At 51.7% G+C, this 25,278-nt stretch overlaps 1 protein-coding gene across 2 annotated transcripts in view; it reads right to left on the bottom strand.

The window, feature by feature from the left end:
• MYO5B (myosin VB) overlaps nucleotides 1–25,278 on the bottom strand; it is a 386,602-nt gene that overhangs the window by 22,179 nt on the left and 339,145 nt on the right. The window contains exons 23-30 of one of the 2 annotated variants that reach the window (XM_067699124.1): nucleotides 19,210–19,294; nucleotides 18,286–18,434; nucleotides 17,104–17,223; nucleotides 15,121–15,261; nucleotides 11,394–11,459; nucleotides 7,956–8,195; nucleotides 6,770–6,870; nucleotides 294–371 (exon numbers count right to left, since the gene is read on the bottom strand). In XM_067699124.1, the coding sequence (XP_067555225.1) occupies nucleotides 294–371; nucleotides 6,770–6,870; nucleotides 7,956–8,195; nucleotides 11,394–11,459; nucleotides 15,121–15,261; nucleotides 17,104–17,223; nucleotides 18,286–18,434; nucleotides 19,210–19,294 (980 nt within the window). The remainder of the gene's footprint in view (nucleotides 1–293; nucleotides 372–6,769; nucleotides 6,871–7,955; nucleotides 8,196–11,393; nucleotides 11,460–15,120; nucleotides 15,262–17,103; nucleotides 17,224–18,285; nucleotides 18,435–19,209; nucleotides 19,295–25,278) is intronic. The other variant, XM_067699125.1, reaches the window with a different exon arrangement.

Raw genomic sequence — 25,278 nt, 5'->3', positions numbered from 1 at the left:
GCACCTGCTGCCACGTTACCTCCCGCTGGTCTATTCCTTCAGCTGCAGAGTGAGTGAGCTGCAGCCGGTGGTCTCTGAGGTCCCGGCGAGCCATCTAGTGCTACCACCTTGACCCAAACAAGCAGCCTTCACACAAAGTGACAGACGACGACGCAAGGGGCTACCCGCCAACACCCCTCCCCGTCTCCCCCCCGCGAACTGTGCCCTTGCATCCACTCCAGCTGAAAAACAATTAAGCATAGACACAAGCGGACAGAACAGAGCAGACACAGGAAGAAAGGCACACATTTGACCTGGCAACTTGCTTTAGGCCTTGGTAGGCCAAGCCGAGCTCTCCATCTTCATTCAAGTATCCCCAATCCTCAGTCTTGCTAGAAATAAAGGACAGAAAAACAGGGCGTCCAGTGTAGAGGGAGAGAGAGGGCAGCAGAGAGCCCGGGGAAGAGATACTACAGCCAAGGTGTGGAAAGGCAGGAGGGAAGGCTCCAGAACACCCAGCTCCCCTCCTTTCCCTCCCATCACCAGCACCTCCTCCTGTGGGATCACTGATCACCCCAGGCCGGAAAGCATGCTCCTGAAGACAGAGCAGAGGGTGGCGCTTTTTCTGCTTATCTGCAGCACGGGCAGGGCAGAGGCATTTACCTGTGCTCGCTCATGGTCCTTCCCACTAGCAGGAGGATTGGGAAAAGAAAGGGAGAATCAGGAGAGATGCAAACAGGACAGGGAGGAGAGGACCTGCGCAGGGTGGAAGGTGCAGACACTGAGCAGGGGCTAACTGTACAGGGCGGGGTCGGCGGCCTCCCAGATGCCGGATCTGGGGAGCAGCAGGGCGGCACCTTGGGGACACCTGGCTCTGAGAGAACAGGGAAGGAGACCACATGTTTTGCCTGCTTTGTAATGTGTGTTTCCTTCTTGACACTTCTTAAGGGCAGAAAAGTATTAATTCATCTCAACTCCTGTCCTCACTGCAGTCTTGCATGAAGAAACAGTTAATAACAACTGTGCTAATAATAACCAGCATGATGAGCTGAGCTTTCTCCCCTTAACCTTGGCACCCAACTGCATTACTCCTATTTACTCAGCTGGGAAAGCAGGAGGCCAGATGCCTCCTATTTGCGAGTTATTTTATCCTCTCCATGTGCCCTGTGTTTGCCCAATGCCAGCAGCGCAGCTCCAGGAGACCAGGCACATGTCACATACTCCCCCAGCACGGACCTCCCCCAACCCTACACAGCCCCGGGCACACGTGAGGCCCTCGAAGGCCAGCGGGACTGAGTGGTGGGCGGCAGGCAGAGCCCTGCTGTCCCCACTAGATTTTGGCCCCTCAGTCCCTGCTCCCAGAGGCCTCTGCTCCTGCCAGTTGGATCCCAGTTTTCCTGGCAGGAATCACGAAGCAGGAGCTGCGTTCCCACTGCTTGCTATCAGGACCAGTAACCCCTTCCTATGCCCTGCTGTCAGGCTGTGTGGGAGGTCTGGGGGGTGCAGCCACCCATTACACCTCCCCCCAGCTCTGCCTCATGAGGAAGGGCCCAGCCCTTGTGGGGCTCATCCAGGCCGCTTCTTGGGCACAGCTGGCCACACAGACAGCAGGCCCGACTCTGGAGTCAATGAAAAGGAGCAGAGGGAAAGCTAGTGAGGAGGATGCTTTGGGAGCCAGTCCGTGGCCTCTGCTTCCTGGTAATGCTTGTTCTCCCTCCGGCTGGGTGCTTGCCCTGGGACCTCACACAGGCCTGGCTTCTCCAGATACTGCCTTTGCTTGTAGACTCTGCCGGCCCTGCCCTGCTTAGCTCTCAGCTGGTCTGTGTGTCCCATTATCCTTGCCAATCCACACGTGGCCTGGGCTGTGCGAAGCGGGGAGCCGATAGCTTAGGCCTTTCCCTTCCCAGCTGTTAACACTTATATTGAACTCAGGGCCTTTTAGCATCTACTGAGCTAGTGCTTTAACCCAGAGGGCGGGTCACTGGGAATAACTTCTGGCACAGTTGGGGTCATCCTTGGGTCGGGCCCAGAGGTGGGTGTGTCGTTGCTGAAGGGGCCCTCGGGGATCCCTTCCTCCAACTATGTCATTTCCACGTGTGCAGGGACACCAACGGGTAGATGACCTGCCTGACACTGACACCTAGGCTAGAACGCAGGTGCCCTGTCTCCCGGCCTTGGTCTCAAGCCCTTTCCTGCCTCACGCTGGCTGGCCCCCCAGACCACGAGGAGGGGCTGCCAGCCTCTGAGGGTCCCCGCACTCCTACGGCTCCCAGCAGACTCCCTCTGCAGGGGGGCACGCGGGTACTGCTGAGCCTTGCGGTGAGAAAGTTAGCATTCCTAATTCTGTAATAACATCCAGGCATGGTGCACAAAGATTAGAGTGCCGTGCAGCCCAGTTGTCCCATGGGGCTCAGGACGTCAGGCGCACTTGAGGACACGGGGAGGGGGAAGGGTAAGCTGGGACGAAGTGAGAGAGTGGCATGGACATATATACACTACCAAACGTAAAATAGACAGCTAGTGGGAAGCAGCCGCATAGCACAGGGAGATCAGCTCGGTGCTTTGTGTCCACCTAGAGGGGTGGGATAGGGAGGGTGGGAGGGAGGGAGACGCAAGGGGGAAGAGATATGGGGATATATGTATATGTATAACTGATTCACTTTGTTATAAAGCAGAAACTAACACACCATTGTAAAGCAATTATACTCCAATAAAGATGTTAAAAAAAAAGAAAAGAAGAAGAAGAAGAAGAAAAAAAACCCAGTCAACCAACTCCTGGCCCATCTTTTGTTCCCGTTGAAGGGGTCTCCCTCTGCCTCCTCCACACCACTGGGGGCCAGGGCCGGCGCGGGAGCGCCCCCTAGTGGTTTGAGAAGGAAACCCCCAAACAAGCTCACGGGAAATTACTTTTTAAAATAAAGCTAAGTCCTTGATGTAACTTAATACCAACCCATATTCATGGAGAACCTCCCGTGCATGTGCCCCTGTGCTGAGCCCTGTTCCCAAAGAGGCCAGAGACACACACAAGAGTAAGCAGCGGGCAGAGCCTCTGACAGCACCCAGGCAACGGCTCCCCTCGGCTAGGGAGCTCCTGCCTGGGCCAATCACCCACGCGGCCCTGGCCTCCGCCTTCACTGTGAGGGAAAGTGCTCAGCTGTGTCATGGGAGAGGTTTCTTCCAGATCGGCAGTATACAACCTAAAACTGGAAATGGCGTGCACCAGAAAAGGCCTGGGATAATATTACTTTCTCTCTGTGGAGACTGTGAAACCTAGGACCCAACCACCGGCCCTCTGCCCAGCGGAAGGACCTGCCGCCGCATGGACAGACACAGGCAAAGTTCCAGCCAGCTCGGTGTCCCATTTCTACAAAGACCGCTTTGTGCTCCATGGATGTTCTCATTTCTTTACTTCCCACCCAGACTTTCTACCCAACTGCCCAAGAGATTCGGATTCTCTGAGAAGTGGGAGGCAGCAACCCCAATACCAGGAGCAAGAGGAATGTTGAGACCACAGGCCTGGCCACAGAGGAGGGAGCTGTTCATGGATAAATATGGTTATGCCATGGAATTACAGGAGACAGAAGTTGTGCTGATGGCTCAGGACCAACAGAATTTGGGGGAAGATAAGGGAATGATCACCCCCTAGGAGAAAGCTGAGAGCTTCTAGGAGCAGCTGAGCTGGGTCTGTGAGAGAAGCTGAGCAGAGTCTAGCTGCCTCTCCTTCGCCCTGCCCAGCAGGACAGCCTGCAGCAGCTGGGGCTCAAGGCCAAAGGAACCGTAAACTCCAAGCCACCCTAAGGCGGCTGCACGTACCCCTTCCTGGTGAGACCAGGTCTCCATCCTCCTGCGCAGGCCCGTCAGGGGGTGAGTAATAACCCCAGGGTCAGCTGCCCAAGCCCAGGTGGCAACAGCAAACCTGTTCTCTGTGCCCTGGGCCTCGTGTAGTTTCCCAGCACCTGCTGGATGGAGAGGGCCTGCAAGGCGGTTTCTTGGGACCTGAGAAAAGGTCCAAGAATGCACCCTAAGTCTTGCTCTGGAGTTCCACAGACTTGGGAAGGCTTGGGTGGAACGGGCCAGCAGCGAAAGGAACATGTTCCTGGAGCCAGACCTGAGCCCCGGCAACACCCCTGCCCCCACGCAGCTCTGTGACCTGGGCGCATGCCCAGAGGCGAGGCCAGCCCGAGAGCAGCAGGAACCTCTGTCTCCCAGCCCACCTGCCCGTCTCTCCCGGAAAGACCCTGATGCACTTGGTTCCAGACAGCCCTGAGAAGACGGCCTCTCCAAACACCCAGCCTGTCTGCTGCAGCCCAGCTCTGGGGCATGGACCAGCCTTCTCTTTACCCTAGTTCTGCGTTGCTGGCTTCTCTTAGTTCCCCAGATGTGAAAACGAGAGAGTGTTTGGAAGCAGAAGTGCTCTACATATTCCTGTGGCTACTCTCAGAGCAGGCCCTCAACACTGGCTTCTTGCTCCAAATTTGAAAACAAAAGACACAGTTGCAAAGGTCAAAAAAGAACTCTATAAACTATGAAAGTTAGCAAGTGAAAAAGTTCCGAACTTGGAAACCAGTACTCTTATAGAGGGGCTGTGATTGGATGGGGGTGTGTGTCTGTACTCCTTCCAGAAATCAAAGCAAAATTCAGTGTATACGTTTTTCTAGGGAGACCACAGATTCTCCAATCGCCCCAACTCCAAAATCATCCCTGCATAATACAATTTACATTTCAACCAGAACACTCTCCATTACAGGAAAAGCAACTCTGTCTTCAAAGCACCTTTGCAGGGAGCAGTCCTTGTTGGAAAGGACGCCCTCGCTGTCTGGGCTCCAGGAATCACATCCTAATCCTCCTGCCCTGCCAGCCTGCCCACTGCTGTCCTTCCTTGCTGCTGGGATTCAAGGAATTGGAAGAGAGACAAACCCACCAATGTCATTTCCAGGTGCGGGGCAACTGGGGCACTGGTTCCTCTGGCTTCCCTTCCCCGAGGCAGAGGCTCCTTTCTATACTTAACTCGGTTTCACAGGCTCTTAATTCCCTATTGTACCCTGGGTTTGCTGGGAACTGAATTATTTTAAGACATAAGAAAAGCTATTTTTATTTTATCACCATCATCATTATTGCTGCAAAGGAAGACAAACCCAGGGTATTAAGCATCCCCTGGGAAACCTATACTTAGGTCTGGAGGCCTAACAACCATCTGGATGAACAAAAAGGGGGCTGATAACAGCCACGGCCCATGAAGATCAGAAAGCTAAGCACACTCGCTTGTCAGGACCAAGTTCCCAGTTTCCTTCTTCCTCTTAAAAAATTTTAAAATATCGCCTGTGTTCCTTTTTCTTATTCACCTCATTTCTTATCTTCACCCAAGGTGATTTAAAATGACTACATCTTGACTCAGTTTTGGCATTCAGAGATTCACCTTCATTTCCTTCTTTCCCTCCTCTTGAAAGACACTGAATTTCCTCCCGGGAAATTCAGGCCTGGGGGCCTGCTAAAATACCCTCACCTCCCGATCACCTACACAGTGGGCTGGGGGCAGCCCAGCCTGGGAGTCTGGCCTTCGGATTCTACCTGGACTCAGTTACAGGCCCGTCGTGTGCCTGAGTAGCTCGGTTTTCTCATCCGCAGAAAGAGGGGCCAGATGAGAAGATCTGGGAATCAAAGCCCTGGGAAGTCCTCACGTCGTTTGGTGACGCTCCTGCAAACAGGTTCATGCTGCACTCCCAGTGCCCCCTACTGACGACTTTCTGGGTGCACTTGCTGCTTTTAGCAATTTTAAACAAATGCTTAATGATGGATCAACATTCAGGAAGAGAGACAGGTAGCCAGGGAAAAGGCCAGCTCCGGTTTTACAAGTGCCCACAGAGGCACAGGTAATAAGAGGGGCTGTAACAACACTGATGTTTACTGCGTGCTTATCATGGGCAGGCACTGCTCTGAGGGCTTTGCACGGACTAACTCGCCTAACCTCAGTCACCCTATGTGGTAGGTAGGCTGCGGTGACCGTCCCCAGTTCACAGGGGAGGAAACCAAGCACTGAGCGGTTTGAAGTGTCCCTAAATAGCTGGTAAGCGAATGGAACCCCAGCGCACACTCGCAAGTGCTCGGCTGCACTACCTCGGGGGCCCTGCTCTGTCCTGTGTCTCGGGGCCCTGCTGCCTCCCTCAGTCACTCTCTTTTGCCTTAACCCTGCGTAGCTCCTCCTTGAGGGGGGACCAGAAGTGGGAAAGTTCTGGAATTTAGTCCAGGCTGAAGTCCAGGGAAATCTCCTTTTAGCCAATATGGTAGTGGTCACATTCTCCCATCCAGTCTCTGCAGTGCCTGGCTTGGGTTCCATGTCTTAAATGCCAGGGCCAGTGTCGCGTGCGTCCACCAGCTGGGCTGAGTAAAGCTGGTAGACGGGGCACACAGCTGGAGCAGCCCCTCCGATACTACTCAGATGGGCTCACTTGGCACCTGCTTCCGTTTCAACGAGCAAAGTTGCTCCCAGCCAGTCCTTCCCTCTCGTCCTGCCAAACTTCCCAGGGAAGCTCCCTTCCCTGGTGCTTTTCAGAGGATCTGGGTTCGGGATGTTCCAGGGGTGCTCGCTGGAGTCCCGCTGATGCTAACAGCAGGCTTCCTTAGCGCATGGGACTCACCGAGTCCTCTCCTCCTCATTTATCTCCTATAAAAACCAACACCCTGATGCTGAGCGCGAGGTCAGTGCCTGAGGAATGGCCCTCACATACCAGGCTGGGCAGGGCTCCTTCCCTGTCGCCCCCTCCAGGCACAGTGACTGCAAGGTGGGGCTTACCTGTTCGTCTGGCAGACCCCGTGATAGGCCTCGATGGCGTCTTCCTGATCCACGTGCTTTTCACTGTTAGGCCAACTCGTCCTGGCATTGATGTTTGGCTCCTAGAATGTCCCAGATTAAAAAATAAATAACTCTGGTTATACAAACAATTGTCAGGAAATGACTATACACAGAGGGAGAAAAACGAGCCTTTGGGAAAAGATAAAGGCAGCAGAAGGCTTCAGATAACAGCGGTTAATCCCCGGCAGGAACCGTGACTTTTAAAAATCACACTGGGGGCTTCCCTGGTGGCGCAGTGGTTGAGCGTCCGCCTGCCGATGCAGGGGACACGGGTTCGTGCCCCGGTCCGGGAAGATCCCACATGCCACGGAGCGGCTGGGCCTGTGAGCCATGGCCGCTAAGCCTGCGCGTCCGGAGCCTGTGCTCCGCAACGGGAGAGGCCACAGCAGTGAGAGGCCCGCGTACCGCAAAAAAAAAAAAAAAAAAAAAATCACATTGGGAGAGTCAGGGAGAATCACAGTCACAGTCAGAGGCCTGGCTATGAAAGGCAGAGAGGGTGGAGGGGAGGCTGGAGGAGGGAGAGGCAAGGATGGTGTCCCTGGAGGAGAAAGCTCCCTGAAGGCGGAGGAGATGACTGAAATCTGTCTTAGTTTGGAATCCTGCACACTCAGTGCTGCCCACCTGCCCCAGCTCCCCCGCCCCCTGGGCCCACGCCCAGAGCAGCCCAGGTGGCCTCTGGCCCCTCCCACCCGCTCCTCAATCTGTGCAGGAGAGGGAAACATTAGGAACAAACGCTAAGTTGCACTTGTCACCCTGGGAGAGCTGAGAGAGAAGGAAGGCTTTCTTTACCTGGGAAACAAAGTAAATAGCAAGGAGCAAGACCTGAGGTGAAAAAACCAGGCCAAGGGGGCTGCTCAGGCCGTGGCCCAGGTTTACTCTAATTCTGAGCCTCGTTCCTTTTGAGCTTGTTCCTACTGGGTAACTTCAGAAGATCCTAGAAACTTCCAGCAGCCTCCTGTGAAAAGGCATGCTGGGAGGACAGCTGGCACCTTGCTCTACTTTTAGAGGAGACTCTAAAGGACTCTGCTATTTTAGGTTGAAGGCCCTCCTGTGTAAAGAAACGTAAGAAAAACACCTCTCCCCCCAGCGTGGCCCCAGTGCCCCGCCCGCGGCCCCCTCTCCTCACCGAGCCCTTGCCAGCCAGGCGGCGCTGGTCGGCGCTCACGATCTGGGTCCTCAGGATGAGCACCTCCTCCTTGCGCACCTCCAGCTCCTCGTGGGCCAGCTTGAGCTGGTTCAGCAGGAGGCAGTAGCTGTCAGGGGTGCCGTGGGCGGCGCTGTGCTCTGAGGCTTGGTCGGCCACGGCTTTCCTCAGCTCGTTCAGCTCATTCTTCAGCTTCTTGTTCTCCGACTCCAGCTCCTGCCTCTGGAAGGCAGCCCGGCAACATACTCATCACTCCCTGGAGACCGGGCAGCGTACCCGGGGGGCTTCCTCCTCCACCTTCCTGAACCACCTGCCCCGTCCACCTGGGAAGCTAAGAGCAACCTTCCCGTGTTAACGACGGGACACACAGTATACGTTCTGACTATGTCAGCAAGTGGTCAAAGCTGGGGCCTGAACTTGAACCCAGACCCCCAAGTTATCGGTGTCAAGGATCTGACATGATGCCTGTATGGTCGCAATCCTCTAAGTGATTCAGTGGGGTTCGTATTTCTAGGTGTATCTGGCTATGAAACCCTTCTTTGTGGAAGTGCTGGGTTAACAATTTTAAACATGTTGTTAACACAGGACTTCCTGGAACCCTAATATGTGAATGTATCTTTTGACTTTCCAAGAGAAAACATAAAATGCCTGATATCCTAAACTTATTTGTCTAGAGAGGCCTCCTTGCCATTTTCTTCTAAGGAGCATCACATGGACTAGTGTTTTGGAGAACAGACCAAGAACATTGTTTTGGTCATACGGAAAGCCGTCAATCGCAAGTGCTAGCAGAGAAAACACTGCCTGTAGACAGAGTCAAAAATACCATTGAAACTCAGTTTTGGAATGTATTTAAAATTTTCTAGGTAAAATATTTAACTGTGTGTTTGAGATGAAATCAGATAATTTAAAGTCTGATAATTACACATAAATTGCTGATAAGGCTCTGGAATACATGGGATTCAAACTTTCCCACAGAAAACCAAGAACGTGGATAACTGGGCACTGGTTACACGTTCATCACAGAGCCACAGGATCGCAAAGCTAGGAGGTCATTGGGTAGAACCCTGTTACTTAATGAACGAGGAAGCTGAGGATGGAGCAGAGAAGGCTCACAGTGAGTTTACAGGCTGGTCCAGGGTCCTTCCCACTACTGCACCACACACGTGGTCATTGCTGGGAGATTTGGGACCAGGCATGGAGACAAGTGATTCTGCAGAAATGAGAAGGGCCCTGGGGTGTGGTGATTACTGGTGTGTCTAGTTATTAAGTTCAGGAGTTAAGACTCCACTCAGAGCCTGGGTGATTTTCCTTCTGCTAGCAGTGTGCACTCCCAGGACAAGCCAGCACTGCCTGATGAAGGTGCACTGGCTTGGAGGCAGGAGCCCTGGGTCCTCACTCTGGCTCGACGTACAACTTTGTACCCCTGGAACCTTTGCTTTCTCAGGTGTGGTTCAAGGGACTGAGACCAGATGGTGGATGAAGTTTCCTCTGGCTCTGACCAGAGTTGAGTGGGCATCAGAATCCCCAGAGGGTGTGTTAAAACCCAGATTGCTGGACCCACCACAGAGCTGCTGATTCAGCAGGTCTGGGCTGAAGCCCAAGAATCTGCATTTCTGGCTTGATCCCAGTGACACCGCTGGTCCCAGGACCCCTCTTAAGAGAACCACTGGGATAGACCATTTTATCATCTTTAAAATGAGGGGTGAGACTGATGTCCCGAAAGCCTAACAAGATCCCGTGTTCCTTTCCTTCCTCTGGGGCTAAGCCTCCCTCAGGAAAGGAAGCTGAAGGATGGTGTACAGAAAGCCCTGTAACAGGCGTTTGTCACAGCAAGAGGCTCCCCTGCCCCTGGGAAGGTGTTAAACCTTTTAACTATCACATGAGAAAGTAAGTCTAATCAATAATTGAAAAGAGAAAAACCTACCTAGCACCCTCTTCTTATACCATTAGTGTGGCCCTAGTTGTTCAAAAAGCTGTGGGAATGACTCAGGGCTGTTCTGAGCAATATGGCTGTTACCAGAGTTATCTGCAGTCCTGTAAGTGGGACGAGGCTGAGTGGCCCTGGCAGACTGCATAAATGCCCAACTCCCAAGTCTCTGGGAAAGAGGACAGGGGAGGGGGAATGCCCCATCTAACGCCCCTTTTCTGTACCTCCCACCCACCCCCACCCACACGCCGCATCGCTGCAGTAAATGCAGGCCGGCCTGTCCTCAGACCCGAGCGCTTCCACCCTCCACCTGGCCACCTCCTGCTGGGCACGCTGGGAGAGCCCTCGGTCTTACATATCTCCATCCTGGTCTGGATTGTTTTTCAGAGTGAGTCCACTCCACTGGCACATTTTACTCTAACTGAAACTGTATCAGGTAGGTAAGATACATGTGACATAATAATAAATACATATTTGGTCTCTGGCTCTGGTTCCTGGAAGAGCTTCTTAAACTCTTGTAACCTCCTGTGTTAGAGGTGAGAGGAACATCTTCTATTGTATTTGGTCTTAGCCCCTGGTTCCTGGCACAGAGCTCCTAAACCCTTGGAATTTCCTGAGTGATGAGGTGAGGGAAGTGTCTTCTGTTATTCATCGTAAGCCCCTTTCAACCACGCTGGAGTTTATGCTGAGGTAACTCTCGGAGGATGGGGGCTTCCGGAGGCCCCAAGCCTGGGGTTAGAGCTCCGCAGCCTTCCGCCCACCCATCGACCTTAGGAAAGGGGAGGAGGAGGGCAGGAGATGGAGTTAAACACCAACGGCCAATGATTTAACCCCATCATGCCTGTGTTAACGGAACCTCCACAAAACCTCTCAGGGACAGGGTTTGGGAGCTTCCGTTTGATGCACACGTGGAGGTGTCTGGAGAGGGCTGGACACTCCGAGTCCCCTCCCACACGCGTCACACCCCTTCCATCTGGCCTTTCCTGAGTTGTACCCTTCACAGTAAACCAGTAATAGTAAGTAAAATGCTTTCCTGAGTTCTGTGAACCGTTGTAACAAATTATCAAACGTGAGGAGGGGGGCATGGGAACTCATGATCGTAGCAGAGTCCTGGGGACCCACCGATGTGACTGGCATCTGAAGAGGGGGCAGTCCTGTGGGGCTGAGCCCCTAACCAGCAGGGTCTGTGTTAACCCTCGGAAGTTTGTGCCACAGTTGAATTTAATTGTAGGACTCCTAGTTGGTGTCCACAGAGAACTGGAGAATTGCTTGATGTGGAAAACTCATACATTTTGTCTCAGGGGTGTTTGGAGTAAATACAAATTTTCCTTCACTTCAAAGATGAAGAAACTCAAGTGCGGGAAGGGGAAACTGTGGGCTTACGGCTCCACTTATGCGTAGACGGAAGCTCAGGACTGGACTTGCCGTTGCCCAGCACCATCATCCGTCCTCCGTAGGGTGAGTTATGGAAGCCTGTCTTCCAAGAATCTTACCTTCAGACTATTGTAGGCTAGATCTGCATCCTGGTCCACATCTAAGTCACTGCTTGGCAGTTCCGCCTGCATGGATGAAGAGGCAAGGAGGTGAGCACGGGCTGCAAGGCAGCTGTTCCACAGGACGATTTCCCACCACGGTCAGGACGAGCTTGTTTTGCCCTTGCTTGTGCCCGGCACTCCCACCCTCTGTATGTCCGCCTCCTTCCTGCCAAGATGCAGCTCACTACCTCAGGCCACCACGGAGCTCCCTCCTGCCTGCCCACATCCCCTACGTAACTTTATTCACACGATCTTCACAAGCACCTACAGGTTGAACACAAATAACACTGTGTTATGGGTTGAGCCATGTCCCCAAAAAGATACACCGAAGTCCTAAGACCTGGTACCTGTGAATGTCACCCAGTTTGGAAATAGGGCCTTTGCAGATATAATCAAGTCAAGATGAGGGCATTAGGACGGTCCCTTGTCTGATGTGACTGGTGTCCTTAGAGGAAGGGGAGAAGGCCCCCCACCACCACCACGTGAACTGAAGATGGAGGCAGAGCTTGGAGTCACGCAGCTGCAGGTCGAGGAATGCCAAGGGCCGCCAGCAGCCCAGACACTCAAAGAGAGGCATGGAGCAGATCCTCCCCAAAAGCCTTTAGGAGAGCATGGCCCTGTTGACACCTTAACTGTTGGCTCCTGGTCTCCAGAACTATGAGAGAATAAAGTTATGTTGTTTTAAGCCATCTAGTTCGTGGTACTTTGTTTCAGTAGTCCTAGGAAACCAGCACCGTTAGACCTGTGTGCTTATTAGGAAGGTTAACATATAACAATGATGTACTTATTATGAGGTTTAAGAGCCCCTCTTCGGTTTTTTTTGGGTGGCTGGGGGGAAGTGTGTGTGTGCACATGTGTACTGTTTTCCCAACTAGGTCACTCAAGGCGCCTTGTGGAGAAGCCTGCTTCCCCTGTGTGGCTCCACAATAGGCAGTGTGACAGCGGGCCCGCCACGGAGCACCGTGAATGCTGTCTGGCTTCACAGCTCCACAGCGGGCGGGTGTGGACAGCAACAACGGGAGCACCAGCCCGTTAGGACTCAGCTGGGCCGATGACTCCTCTCACTGTTCGGCAGCTACTGGACTTGACCTTGACCTGTCCAATGAGAAGGGGTAGAAACACCTTCACAAATGGTTCACTGCTAGGCGTGATTTCAAGTAGTGAGTGATAGCCCCTGAATAAGATGGGTTTCTGGAGCTAAAACCTGACCGTGCTTAATCAGATATCCACAGTGCTAGCAACCTGAAGTCCAGCTGTGGCTGGATTAGGTGGGCCCCAGGCTTGGAGACTGGGGCTGGATCTGAGCAGCCCTTTCCAGGTCAAGGTCTGCGACACTGGCTGCACTGTTTCCAGTCTGCAACCTGGGAAAGCGACGCTCCAGGCTACCAGTCTCTGCGTCGTCTCCCACTATCCCCAGTGGTAGGGGATGTGACTGCTCAGGGCCGGCTCATGACCCGCCGGCCCGGGGAGAGGCCTGCACCTGTGTTCTACGTAGCACGGGCTTGCCACACGACCATGGGTTATTGTTAAGTGCGTTAGGTTCTTGGAAAATGGAGACCATCTATCCAAATCTGAGGAGCTGTACTAGGGTGGACCAGCAGTTATGTTTCTAAGTGGACAGCCCACTGGAATCCCCCTGATAGCCATGGTGACTTTGCCAGGCCCGGGGAAAGGGAGCCAGCTGGATGGGAAGTCAAACACACGGATGGGCTGTCCCAGAGGCCCCACCTCATGGCAGGCTTGGTGCCTCCCTCACTGACAGGCTCCCTACGGACCTCCCTGTCATCCCTCATCCAGAGCCTGGCCTCTCTCTATAGCCAAGACCTGGGCCATATCACTCCAGACCAAAGACCTAGGTGGCTCAGAATTTCTCTTGGGACCCAGGGCAGAACTAGAACAGGATCTCTGAAAGCTCAGTTTCAGGGTTTCTGCAGAGGGATTCCATACTCTGCCTTTCTTACCAAACTCTGGCAGGAACAAGGTCATTCTTCCTAAACAGAGATCCTCGATGCACGTTACAGGGCTGCGAGCCAAGCCTGCGGTTCTAACTTTTGCTCAGTGATTATTTTTTAGTGAAAGATATACCCCTTTTTATCTGGTTTCGAGACAAGCAGAAGTCCTAAAGCCAAGATTCCAAAATTATTTGGCATTTCTGCAGTGGGGAGCCTGGCGAGTGAGCCTTCAGGGACAGCTGGGCGGCCAGGAACTTTCACGTCAGGCATTGTCTGACGTCTGTGCAGCTTTTCATCTATTTGATTTGTGCTTGCCTGTCAGGGCAGATTCTCTTCTAATTGAATGAGTCATTTATAAACCTAATCCTTTCACCCTCCATTCTGAATCTAATCCACCTGAAAGATTTAAATCCATCAGCAAGATTTACCTCCCCACTTACTGCTCAGGAAAAACCCCAAGAATTTACCAGTAATACCGATCAACATCTGTATCACATTTGATTGGAAAGGGAAGTCGGCTGTTACAAAAGGAGAAAGTGTGTAGGGGTGGGGTGGGGGTAGGGCTGAGGATGCAGGGAGGGGGTCGAACCCCGCAAGGGGCAACTCAAGCCTGAGAACAGACCCAAGGCCTTTCACAAACCCACAGTGAGGTCAGCTAATGATGTGATCCATGTCTGAAACGGCCTCATATCCCATTAGAAGCGGTCCTCATAGCAAGTGGAGGACCACTCGCTCTCTATTCCTACAGCACCAACCTGTTTGTACTCAACCTGGCATTTATTTGAGCACTACCAATGTGATTTTTTATTCTTCACCCGTGTTATGTCTGGTCCTCCTGACCTAGATTACACATTGCTCGAATTTATAATCTAGTCAATGGGGGGATTTCTCCTCTGTTTGTATCTCCCTCATTTAATAAACACTTTGAACACCTACTGTGAGTCCGGCACCAGCACAGTGCTGAGCGCAGCACAGGTGCCCAATGGCTCCTTGGGATGGAGTGATACATCTGGAGACACTAAGGTTTCAAAAAATATCTTTTCAAGACCCAAGATACTGATGATAATTTAGATTGAGGTGAGGCTGCAGTCCTGGGTGACTGCAAACTTGGTCTGCCCCTGACCCAATGGGACTAAACTCAAGTCCACACCAGATTCCAGGTACAAACAGGCATCGGTTTTCTCTAAGATTTGACTTTCGCCTATATAGTCGACCCTTGGATCACATGGGTTTGAACTGCACAGGTCCACTTATTCGTGCATTTTTTCAATAGTAAACACTACAGCACTACACAATCTGTGATTGGTTGAATCCTCAGATGCAGAACCAGGGCCGACTATACGTCACAGGTGAGCTTCCAACTGTGCAGAGGGTTGGGCGTCCCTAGCCCGAGTTGTTCGAAGGTCAACTGTGTTTATACTCTAATTACGCCCTGGTTCTCTTTGCAAGTGGGTGACAATGACACAGGCTCCCTGCTGGCCTCAACACTGGAAATCCTTTACCCTGAAGGTACTGGGGAAGCTGACTCCTGTCCGACTGGCGTGGTGTGGGCACTTGCAGAGAAGATTCAATACGTCATCAAGACAAGATGACGCTCTTCCCTGAAACCCAGCCCCAGCACGACCTCTCGTGGTCACACCTGACCCCGTGAGCCCTGGCAGGAGTGAGCTGGGTCATTCTGACGCCAGCACCCTCAGGGTGCGGCCCTGCGGGCTCGCAGCTCCTTCACGCACCGGGATTTTCTTGCTGTCCTGCTGTTCTTTCTTCTCCAGTTGCACCTGCAGTTTCTTCCTCTCCTGCTCAAGCTCTCGCACCCTCTTCTGCAGCTTCAGGAACACTGTCAGGTCCATGGCCGCCTTCTCCAGGCCAATTTCCTTCCGAGGAAGACAGGGAGCAGGAAGAAGAGGTTTTAATAGCACAGATGCCTTAGGAGCGCACGGCACCCCCCGGGTCAGCTGTCTCCGTCGGCCGTCTGTCCTCCCTCTCCCTCCCAAACATCAATCCACGCCTCTGAGACAAAGCCAATGCCAACGAACTATCATTCTCATATTAAAGTTGGTGCTCCAGGCTCATTTTCTGTCACGTAACATCTGAGTCTCAGCCACTTATATTCCTCCTGTGTGAGCCACTTAAGATGACCAATCATATACTCTAGGAACAAATGGATAAGGACACAGCCTTTTTATTTGGAAGTTAAAAAAGAGCTCATTTCTGGAAAATGGTCTCACACAGAGAAGTTGTAAAACTCAGGATATAATGCTTCCTGATGAAGGATCAACGTGCTTACTAATCACTGTTAAACGTGCTGTCGAATACCACTGACTGCACCTTGAATCAAAATCAATGCTTGCTCTGCCAGGGAACCCGTTTATCCAACAGATCCTGCAGCATCAATTTCCCAGTAGATTTCTTCCTTCAGATTCATGCCTGGGTCTGTCCTCCAGGGTCTGTCACGTGTGGGTGTGCATGGAAAATTTGTATCGGCACAAGCATATCCACATGGATCTTAAAAGTACATGTTTGTACATAAGGGACAACATAATGTGGTTCAGCCAGCACTTAATGAATGCTGCTCTGGCCAATCCCAAGAACCAGCCTCAGCTTCCCGGAAGACCATAAGTCCACTGATGGAAGTGCTTATGCCTGCAGGTAAACCGTCACATATACAAACACCTGGGTGGTGCATCTGGAGTTCAGGCTGACCAAAGCCTCTGGGACCCAGACTCAGGAGACTGCAAAGCAAGACCAAGGGCCTTAAGCCAGCATTTATTAAATGCTTACTAAGCACATACAGCAGGCAGCAAACCACAGCAAACTGTGCAGCAGACAGACCTTTACCTGGAGGACCTCCTTTTCTATCCTTCCACCCTTTACTCCATCACTCGCCATCTCTCACCATCCTTCACTTTCCTTTACAGCACTTAACGGTACTCGCAATTGTATTATAAGCTTCTTCCGTCAACTGATTAGTGTCTAACTCTCCATCAGACAAGCTCCATGAGGGCAGGGACCTTCTCTGGCTCGATCACCTGTTTCTCCAGTACCCGCCAGCAGCGCCTGGCACCAGGATGTGATCAAAGCACATTTGTTTTTATAACCGTCCCTCTTCCACATCTATCTTCATGTGTTTCATACGGTTTTACGTGCTTGTGATTTTCTGCTTTTCAAATGCCAGAGGAAAAACTGTGTGTCTATGTACCTTTAATAAAATTACACACAGACTATAAAGACCACTGTGTGACTCTAAGAGGCTATTACTGACAAAGATACATTTCGTTCAGCAAATATCTGTTGTTTCAAATATTTGTTGCTGTCCTCTGAGTTTTAGCCAGATTTCGAAGTCAGGGAGGGAAATTTTCCTGTTGATATTACTATATGTGCTGTGATACTGAATGGGGTGATAAATTATATCCCTTTTAATGACTCAGCTGTTCCAGCTATTTCACCTCTCTGCAACAGGTCCTCAGTTTTGCAAGAGGAATCAGGGATCTTCCTTTATGGAGAGTGGGAACAATAATATATTGCCTTGCACAGTAAACATTAACTCCAGAGAACCGTCTATAAGTCCGCCGCAGTTCGAGTGACCCTGCTGTCAGGAATGAGCCCGGGGAACTGTGGTCCCAGAAACAGAACAGCGCTGGTGGGAGAAGCTCCACACAGGTCACAGACCCTCCCACTGGAGCACGGACAAAGAGCCAAGAGCCTGTCTTACTCACCTCCACCTGTTGGAGGGCATCTTCTGCGTCTCCGACCTCAGATGTCGAGATGGAGGGGTAATTAGAGTCAGATTCTAAGCTACTCTGGTTTGATGGGTTCCGCCTGTGGCCTGGGGTTTGCTGTTTAGGGAGAAACATGTGAAAACACATAATGAACTAATGTTAACAAGAACCATTATTTTTCAAATAACAGTAGATTCTAGAATTGGACTTTTGCCTCCTTTGTCAACAAGAATAGGTACCACTGTTTCTTGGAACGACGGCTAAGCAACAAAATGACACTTGGAAGAGAACACAGCTCTACAGCGGGTCTGTGCTCCCTGTAAATGAAATGCAAACCCCTAACATTGGGCCAATTTCTCTGAAAAGTCCTGGGGAAAAGACCCTTCACCCCCAAACAGCCTGAAGTACACAGACAGTCCTGTCACTGCCTCCCTCTTGAAGAGAACACTGCACACCGGCCCCTCAAGGCCCCTGCTTCAACCTACACTCCACCAATTCTGTTTCTGAAAATAGTAAGCATATTAGAAATAGAGCTTATCATCTATACTGTTCACTTAAAAATGACTCTTTTCCCCCCTTGCATCTGATTGGGCGCTGAGAGTAAAAACTGATCTTGGTAGGAAAATTTTAGATTTCTATATATGTTCCTACTCAGCTTCTCTTCCTGGTTCCGATACAATTAACTTATTCAGTCTCGTTTGAATACGCCTTTTTGGAGGGAATAGTTACATGGGGTAAAAGAGAATGACAAATCGTGAAACATGAAAACGTTCCCCTGTATCTGCGTGGCATCGAGGGTTAGGAGAAACCGTCAGACCCTTGCAGGCCCCCCCGCAGCTTGTGCTCCCCACGCCATTCCTGTTTCCACACAGGGATTCTCCCAGAGTAGGAAACAAGAAAGAGAACACATTTACATGGGTGGAATTTTCCTTCAAGTCCTAACCGAGATCTTCATAAGACCCCAAAGTTGGGAAAGGAGCTGCCCTTGGGAAGGACTCACTGCCCAGCTACTTGCTCGTGTGAGATCTACCCGCGGGAGGGGTGAGAACTGACACGGGGAGGCGACACTGTTCGTGCAGCACCGATCACCGGGCATCGCTGTGCCAGACGGCACTGCAGGGGCAGCGGCGCGAGAACAAGGGCTGCGAAGTCGGTGGGCGGGAGGACTGCCCTCCTTGCCTTTATGATGGTCATCTCGTCCCGGAGGTTGTCGTATCTCTGCTCCAGCCGGGAATATTCCTTCACGAGGTTCTGGTACCGGGAGCGTTCCTCCTCCAGCTCCTTCTTCATCAGGAGGTTTTCCTCGACGGAGGTCTGGGCAAGTTCATCTGGAAAGCAAGTGCACGGAGCTGCACGTCTGCTTGGCATGGCTTCCCCTCGAGCGTGACCGCTCATGCCTGCCGACTAAACTCTTGTTAAAAGGCTGCCCACAACAAGCTCACGACACAGATACTCGGCGAGTTTATTCAGCGACCTCACCCTCTGCAGAGCCCAGGGAGGAGTGCTCCCAAGGCTCGGCTGCAGTCTTCGGAGCGGGGGAGAGCCCACTCTGCCCCTAGGGGCTGGGGAGAGAAGCCAGCTGCACGCACAACTCGCTCGGCTAACATGCCAGACTCTCTCTTACAACAACTGTCACAGCAACCGCTGGCAGCAATGCTGGAAGAACCCAGGCTCTGTTCCAGAGTTTCTTCCTTATTCCTGGTCTTTCAGGTTCTTGTGCAGAGAGATTAAAGGAGATGCGAGGAGATATGGCCGCAGGTTAGGTGGGGGGAAGGAGGGAAGGCAAAAAGGTAACATGGGTGGGCTTTTCTCCCACCAAAACTTCTGATTCGTATCAGTGGAAAGAAACAATTTTTAAAGGGAAATTTAAAACAGTTAAAGACCATGCTAGGTGAGTCTGTGCGCTCAGGTGATTAAAACTCCTGAAACCAAATGTCGCGGGATCTTAAAGATCACCCTTCTTTTTCATCTCTCTCCTGATGAAACCCTTTCCCCACTGCAGCATCCGGACTAACTACACGCTTCGTAGAAATCTTTGGGGGAAAATTCGTGTGGAAAAGAACTTAAAATCCAAAATGAAAAGTCCTGCCCTCTGGTACCTACCTTTAGATTGGCACAGGATTTGGTTGTTAAGCTGTGCCTTCTCATCTTTCAGGAGGGCATTTTCTTGCTCCAGGTCGGCAACTCGCTGAAAGAGAGAGCAGGGGGAAGAATATTTGCCTGTGAAGCCGGGCAGAGGAAAGGCTCCTTTTGTGAGGTCTGAACTTCAGCTGGTTAAGTTTAAATGCTCTTTTTACTAAAGAAAATTGAATCGGCCAAAGCTGCTTTCATTTGGGGATTAAAATTGTACACTGAAAGAAAAACCCCATTAGAACAAGGCAGATGAGTTTACCACTGTTTGTGGTTTTGCAATGCCCACAGAAACCTCATGAAAAGTCTACGCCAAGGTCATATGCTGTGTTCAGGATCTTACAGTGATAACTGGCCTTCTTGTATTTAGTTCCGTGTCTTGGTAAATTCTGAGCTCTCATGTTTGAGTCTCAGGAAAGCCTAAAGCTCACAATGAAGAATTACCCCTGGTCTTCACCCGCCCCTGCCCATGTGTGTCTCACTGGACCCGCACAGCTCAGATGCTGGGGAAGGGAAGGAGCCTTGCTATTGACTTTCAACTAGAGGATGTGAATTATGTTCAGTGAAGCTGCTGTTTTCCTAAGCACAGTACCTTGTGCTAGGTGTGGCAAAAGACAAAAAAATGAGTGTAAGACAGGCTCCCAGGTTTTGGTCTGAGTGATAAGCATAAACAACCTCGCTCCCTTTGGTTGAAGAAATCGGTTCTGGCTATCTGTGGTACATTTTATGACCTACTGGGGAGAAGCTTCTTCCCAGCCTGGGTAGAAAGAGCCTCAAAATGCCATCCTCAGTACAATAACAGAACACGTGATGACCAGCCTGTTCAGAGTAGCTGAGACTAGATGGTGACCTACCAGAATTGCTACCTAGGAGATTGTGGCATGGAATCCAGGGGGAGAGAGGATCACACAGATCCCAGAGGACCCACCTGCACTCCCTTGAAATGCTGCTAGACCCCGTGGCAGGAAAAGCAGGAAAGGAGGCCCCAGGGATGCTGGCTAAAGGGCAGAAGCCTTGGAGAGGTTTGAGTTCCAACTAGTTATGTTTCAATGCCATCTTCCCTTCCTCCTGGCTTTAAAGATAAGCTTAAGGTACGAAGAGGTGAGTTAAGAGAACTGCTCCCCCCAAGCCCCAGCATCACGTAGAAAGGGTCAGGAGAGAACCGCAACGAGGCTGGAGTCCAGGACTGAGGTCTGCTGTTCTCCTCTTCGGAATTCAGACGGCAGTGGCTCCACTTAGGTGCCTTGGCCCCTCTGGGGAGCTGCTGACAGTCTGCAGGCGGCGTGCTCTCTAAGGATCCTTACAGAGAAGAGCAGACACACAGTACTGGCAGAGGCTTGCAAAAGGTCCAAGCCATTTGTTAACCCTCCATTAACATGACCCAACTCCTTCAAACTTCAAGGAGGTTTCAATCTCCTTCAAAATGTGGCTCAAAACTACCTTCCAGGACACTGTCCCATCCTGGCAACGGGACACTGCAGCTCCTTTGCAATCTCAGTTCAGATGGACTCAGTTTCCCTCGTCAGCTCATCTGCGGATGTGCTGGTGAGAGTTACAGGAATGAGGCTCTGACTAGTGAGTGCAATGCTGACACTACTCTAGGTCGAGAACCGCTGGCATTACGTCTTTATGTTCAGCAGACCCGTTCCCACCAAGTAGATTATTACCCCCTTCATGGTCAGGAACTCTCTCTATGGAGGATCAGGCAAAGGACCATGCTCTGCCCCCCCACAGGATATCAAATGAGATAAGGCTGGTAAATATGTATACACTCATGTAACTAATTATACCAAACTGTTATCTTCGTCGACAATTTATTTTTTATTATAATGAACACAACTGATGTTTCGTGTCCACAGAGAGCAAACCTGACTTGGCGGTGAGGGCAAAGTATAAAAGAAAAAGCATCGGGATGGACGCTGTTTTATCATCAAAGGCTCCCACTTGCGAAGCCTAGTTCTGGCCCAGGGGGTGACACAGGGCAAGGCTGTCACTCATCCATCACACACTTCCTGATGCGCTTCTCTGTACCAGGAGCCCTGCCAGGGGCTAGGGGATGCAAAATGAACAAGACTCAAGGTAGCTGCCCACAGAGAGGGCCCAGCCTAGCAGGGCTGAGGAACAGGTGGGTAACAGTGAGAAAGCAGGTAAGGGCCATAGCAGGTTTCCGTAAAGCAGGGTTTCTCAGTCTTGGCGCTACGGCCCTGCCCCCTGGCAGACACGCGCCTGCTCAGCCTGGACCAGAGGCCTCAGCAGGACCCAGGGGCCACGTTCCAGGCTGTCACATCATCAGTACCCGGCCCGACGCGGGCACCTAACGCTTGTTGAACGAATGAATTGCCCTGCAGATCCAGTTAAGGAGTCCAAGCTTTCCTCATGCAAAAATCAGGACTCCTTTAAAGGGTTTTTTGTTTTTTTAAATGTGTTTATCGTTGACTGAAACATCTAGAAGACATGAGCTTGTTTAATCAAATAATTCAATTCGGCTCAGGAGGCCAGGAAAAAAGCACTCTTTAAATTCATCTAATTTGCTGTTATTGGACGCAGTTCACCACCCAATGACCTCACGTGTGCCTTTAAATTAGCTTGGCAAATACTCAAAATAGCTTTCCCTTTTCTAGGTGTACAAGTAAAGTCAAACTGAAAACGACCAACAGAAGAAACCGCGTGGTGTGAACCTCTACAACAAAAAGCCCACGCAGGGTGCAGCCAGAGTGAAGCTCCACCTGGTGCCACAGTCAGGAGGGCAGGACTCCAGTCCCCCTCGGAGAAGCAAGACCGCAACCCCTGAACCAGTGGACCAGGGTGAGTGGCTGCTCAGATCAGGCTGTGAGGTAACCAGACCCTCCGTGGAACTAGGCCTTCCATTCCCTAAACCACCTTCTGTATACACGGGCAGCTCACAGAGCAGGTGGGCACCTGAGACGGCTTCCAGGATCACTCAGTGCTCATGACTGTCCTCTGAGCATCCTACAGGCCGGCAACGTCCCTCTGAAGTGGAGCGTGTCGTCTGCCCAGTAGAGGGCGCATGCCACCACCACGAGGCTGGACCTGAAACCTCCATTCCTCCGAATGCAGGCGAAGATCATGAAGCTTCTTCACAACCACCTGTGATCTAAAATCTCAGCCAAGACTCCAGCTGGCGGGGCAGCCACGGTTACGAGCGTGTACCCACTAAAAGCTGTTGTGCGGGCGCCTCATTTCTTTCCTCCGTCTCCCTCCAAGGCTTTGATTCCAAAAGACAGGCCTCTGATGAACTCAGCTTTGTTATTCTAAGCCATTCATCAAAGTGGCATTGGGGAGCTTTGCTTTTCTTCCTGCCTGAGCAGTTCTGGAGGTAGGCGCACAGCAGGAGGGATGGGCCCCATCTCAGCTCCACATCCCAGGCGGGGGCAGAGAGCGCTCCCCCAATCACACTTCCCCAGGTGCTGGCCATCCCCAGTCTCCCCAACCAGCTAGCATATGGAGAGTTTGTTGGCCGCCGCCGTTGTGGTGGGTGACAAACTTCTGCAGCCAAATGGCCTTGCTTTTGTTGTCAGGGACGCAGGCTGCAGGGGGAGACGCTAACACAGAGTCAGGCAGGTGTGTCCTCTCCGGTGATAAATAGCTCCCTCGCCAGCTGTGGCGGCTCATTAAACATCATTCAGCAGCTCCTTTTTTTTTTTTTTTTTGGTGGAGGGGTCTTTTAACTCTTGCAAGGCAATATTTTTGGGAGTGTTTCTTACCTCTAAAAGGTGACTGGGGACAGATCATCAGAACCAACACTGGTGTAAATCAGGCTAGTTTAGTCCCTGGTAAGTTAAATGAAACAAATGCCTCAGCTAAGTAACTGCCTTTACTAGTGATAATGTTTGGGGATACAATGTAGCTCTGGGCTTTTGGTTTTGTTTTGACTTAGTTTTTTCAAGTTGGGTTCTTGCACAAATGCAAGTCTTCTAGTAGAAAACCACAGCTGGCTGTGGCCCTGAGCAGACCGGGTCCAGCTCGTAACCACTAGGCCACCCTGCATCCTGACAGGTCAGAAGGCTGACACATGAAGGACAGGGATGTCGAAGCCTGGAGCAGGCCTCAAACACCTGGTTCCGACAGCAGAGTTCCAGGAAGGCGTTCGGGGCGGGAGGGACCTGGTGTGTGCTGCAGGGACCAAGTGCACCAGACAGACTTGCTCATCTCTCTGGAGGGTTCACGGCCAATGTTGCCTTCAAGGTCAGAAGATCCTTCCTGATGTGATCCCACCACCTTCCTACCCTTCTCCTTGCTCTGTCCACCTCAGCCCGATGGCCTCCTTGTTGGTCCTTGAACCCACCCAGCCTACTCCCACCGCAGGGCTGACGCACCTGCTGTGACATTTGTCACCTGTTCCCTAGAAGTCCCCATGGCTCATTCCTCACCTCACTCAGGTATCTTCTCAGCGGGAGTCTGAATGAAACACACCTGCCCTGGCCCCAAAGGTTCCCCTCTATCCCTTTACTCTGCTTTATTTCTCTTTATTGCACATGAGGGATAATTTGTATGATTCCCATCTGTATACTCTCCAATAACCCCCAAATATTTACACTCCCTAAGAATGAGAAGGACCTTTTCTTTTTTTTTTTGCGGTACACGGGCCTCTCACTGTTGTGGCCTCTCCCATTGCGGAGCACAGGCTCCGGACGCGCAGGCTCAGCGGCCATGGCTCACGGGCCCAGCCGCCCCACGGCATGTAGGATCCTCCCAGACAAGGGCACGAACTCGTGTCCCCTGCATCAGCAGGCGGACTCTCAACCACTGCGCCACCAGGGAAGCCCAAGAGAAGGACCTTTAAAATTGCTTACTTTTGCACCAGTGTGCAGAACAGTGCCTAACAAATACACTCAATAAATTACTGAATAAACGAAGGGCTGTGAGCTTCCATGATTTCTGCAGTGAGATAACGTCCTTCCATGAGACGCATGGGGTCCTCTTTCTAACAATCATCAGCCTCCTTATGAACCATGAAGCCCGCTGACAGCACAACTCTGAGTCTTAATGGGCCAAAGAAGTCCTGTTCTGTATCATTGGGGGGGGAAGGCTCAAAACATTCCACTGTGAGAACCCCCCTACCCCCAAAGGCAGATCTTTTTACCTCTATTTGGAAAAACAGAACACCTTTACATTGGAACTATCCAAGGTAACTATCTGCTGGTGGTTCGGTGGCCGATGACACAATGCAACACAGAACCCCAACTGCACCAGCCTGAACACTTGAGGCCTGCGGGGCTCACAGGTGTCAAGGACCCTCGCTCAGAGCCAGGGACCTAGCTGTGGGCTGCTCTTTCTTACCCACCCACAGCCCTGCTCTGAGCCAGGCCGTGCTGGCCTCACCAGCAGAGCAGATTCTGGATAATGAGCCATTGCCTCTGTGTCAAGGGCAGCCCTGGGACTCACGTCTCTCTCATCAGGGATAGGAAACAGCACAGCTGCACAAGTCTGTCAGCGCAGGGATCACTGATAGCTTTAAGAAGGAACAAAATACACATCCCACAGCTAAAAGGAAAGGAGGCTCCAGGCCGAGGTGCGGACCACTCTGGGGAGAGGCCCCAACAAAGACACCTTTAATAGAACGACTGTCAGCTAACTTCTGCAGCTGATGGGGGTGGGTCATGCCCAGGCTCTGCCCCCAGGGAGGCCTGGCCTCCCACAGTCCAAGGCAGCATGGCCACGTGGCCTGACAATGAGAATGCCGTCAGAAGCGGGGAGCCCCGAGTTTACCGGGTTGCCAGTTCCAATACAACATTTGCTGACAGAAATATCAAATCCATTAATTACACATCTACCAGCAGGCAGCTCCCTCCCTGCTTCGCCCACCTCACCTATCTTGTTCAGCAAGGAGCAGGCTGCTGGACAAGCCCGAGAAGAAACCCACTGTCTGATTATTCAGCGTTTGTTAAGACTGGACGTGGTACCTTTGATAAATATTAAACCCAGACTCGGCAGAGAAGAACCAGAGGGGGAAAAAGCCAGCCCCTACCTGCCCTACCCCACAGCCACCAGAATAAACGTTTGGAAGACCTTAGAGAAAGA

This window comes from Pseudorca crassidens, chromosome 12, assembly GCF_039906515.1.
Source record: "Pseudorca crassidens isolate mPseCra1 chromosome 12, mPseCra1.hap1, whole genome shotgun sequence".
Taxonomy (NCBI): Eukaryota; Metazoa; Chordata; class Mammalia; order Artiodactyla; family Delphinidae; genus Pseudorca; species Pseudorca crassidens.
The sequence above is the reverse complement of the archived record's forward strand: the minus strand, read 5'-3'. Positions and strand labels throughout refer to the sequence as shown.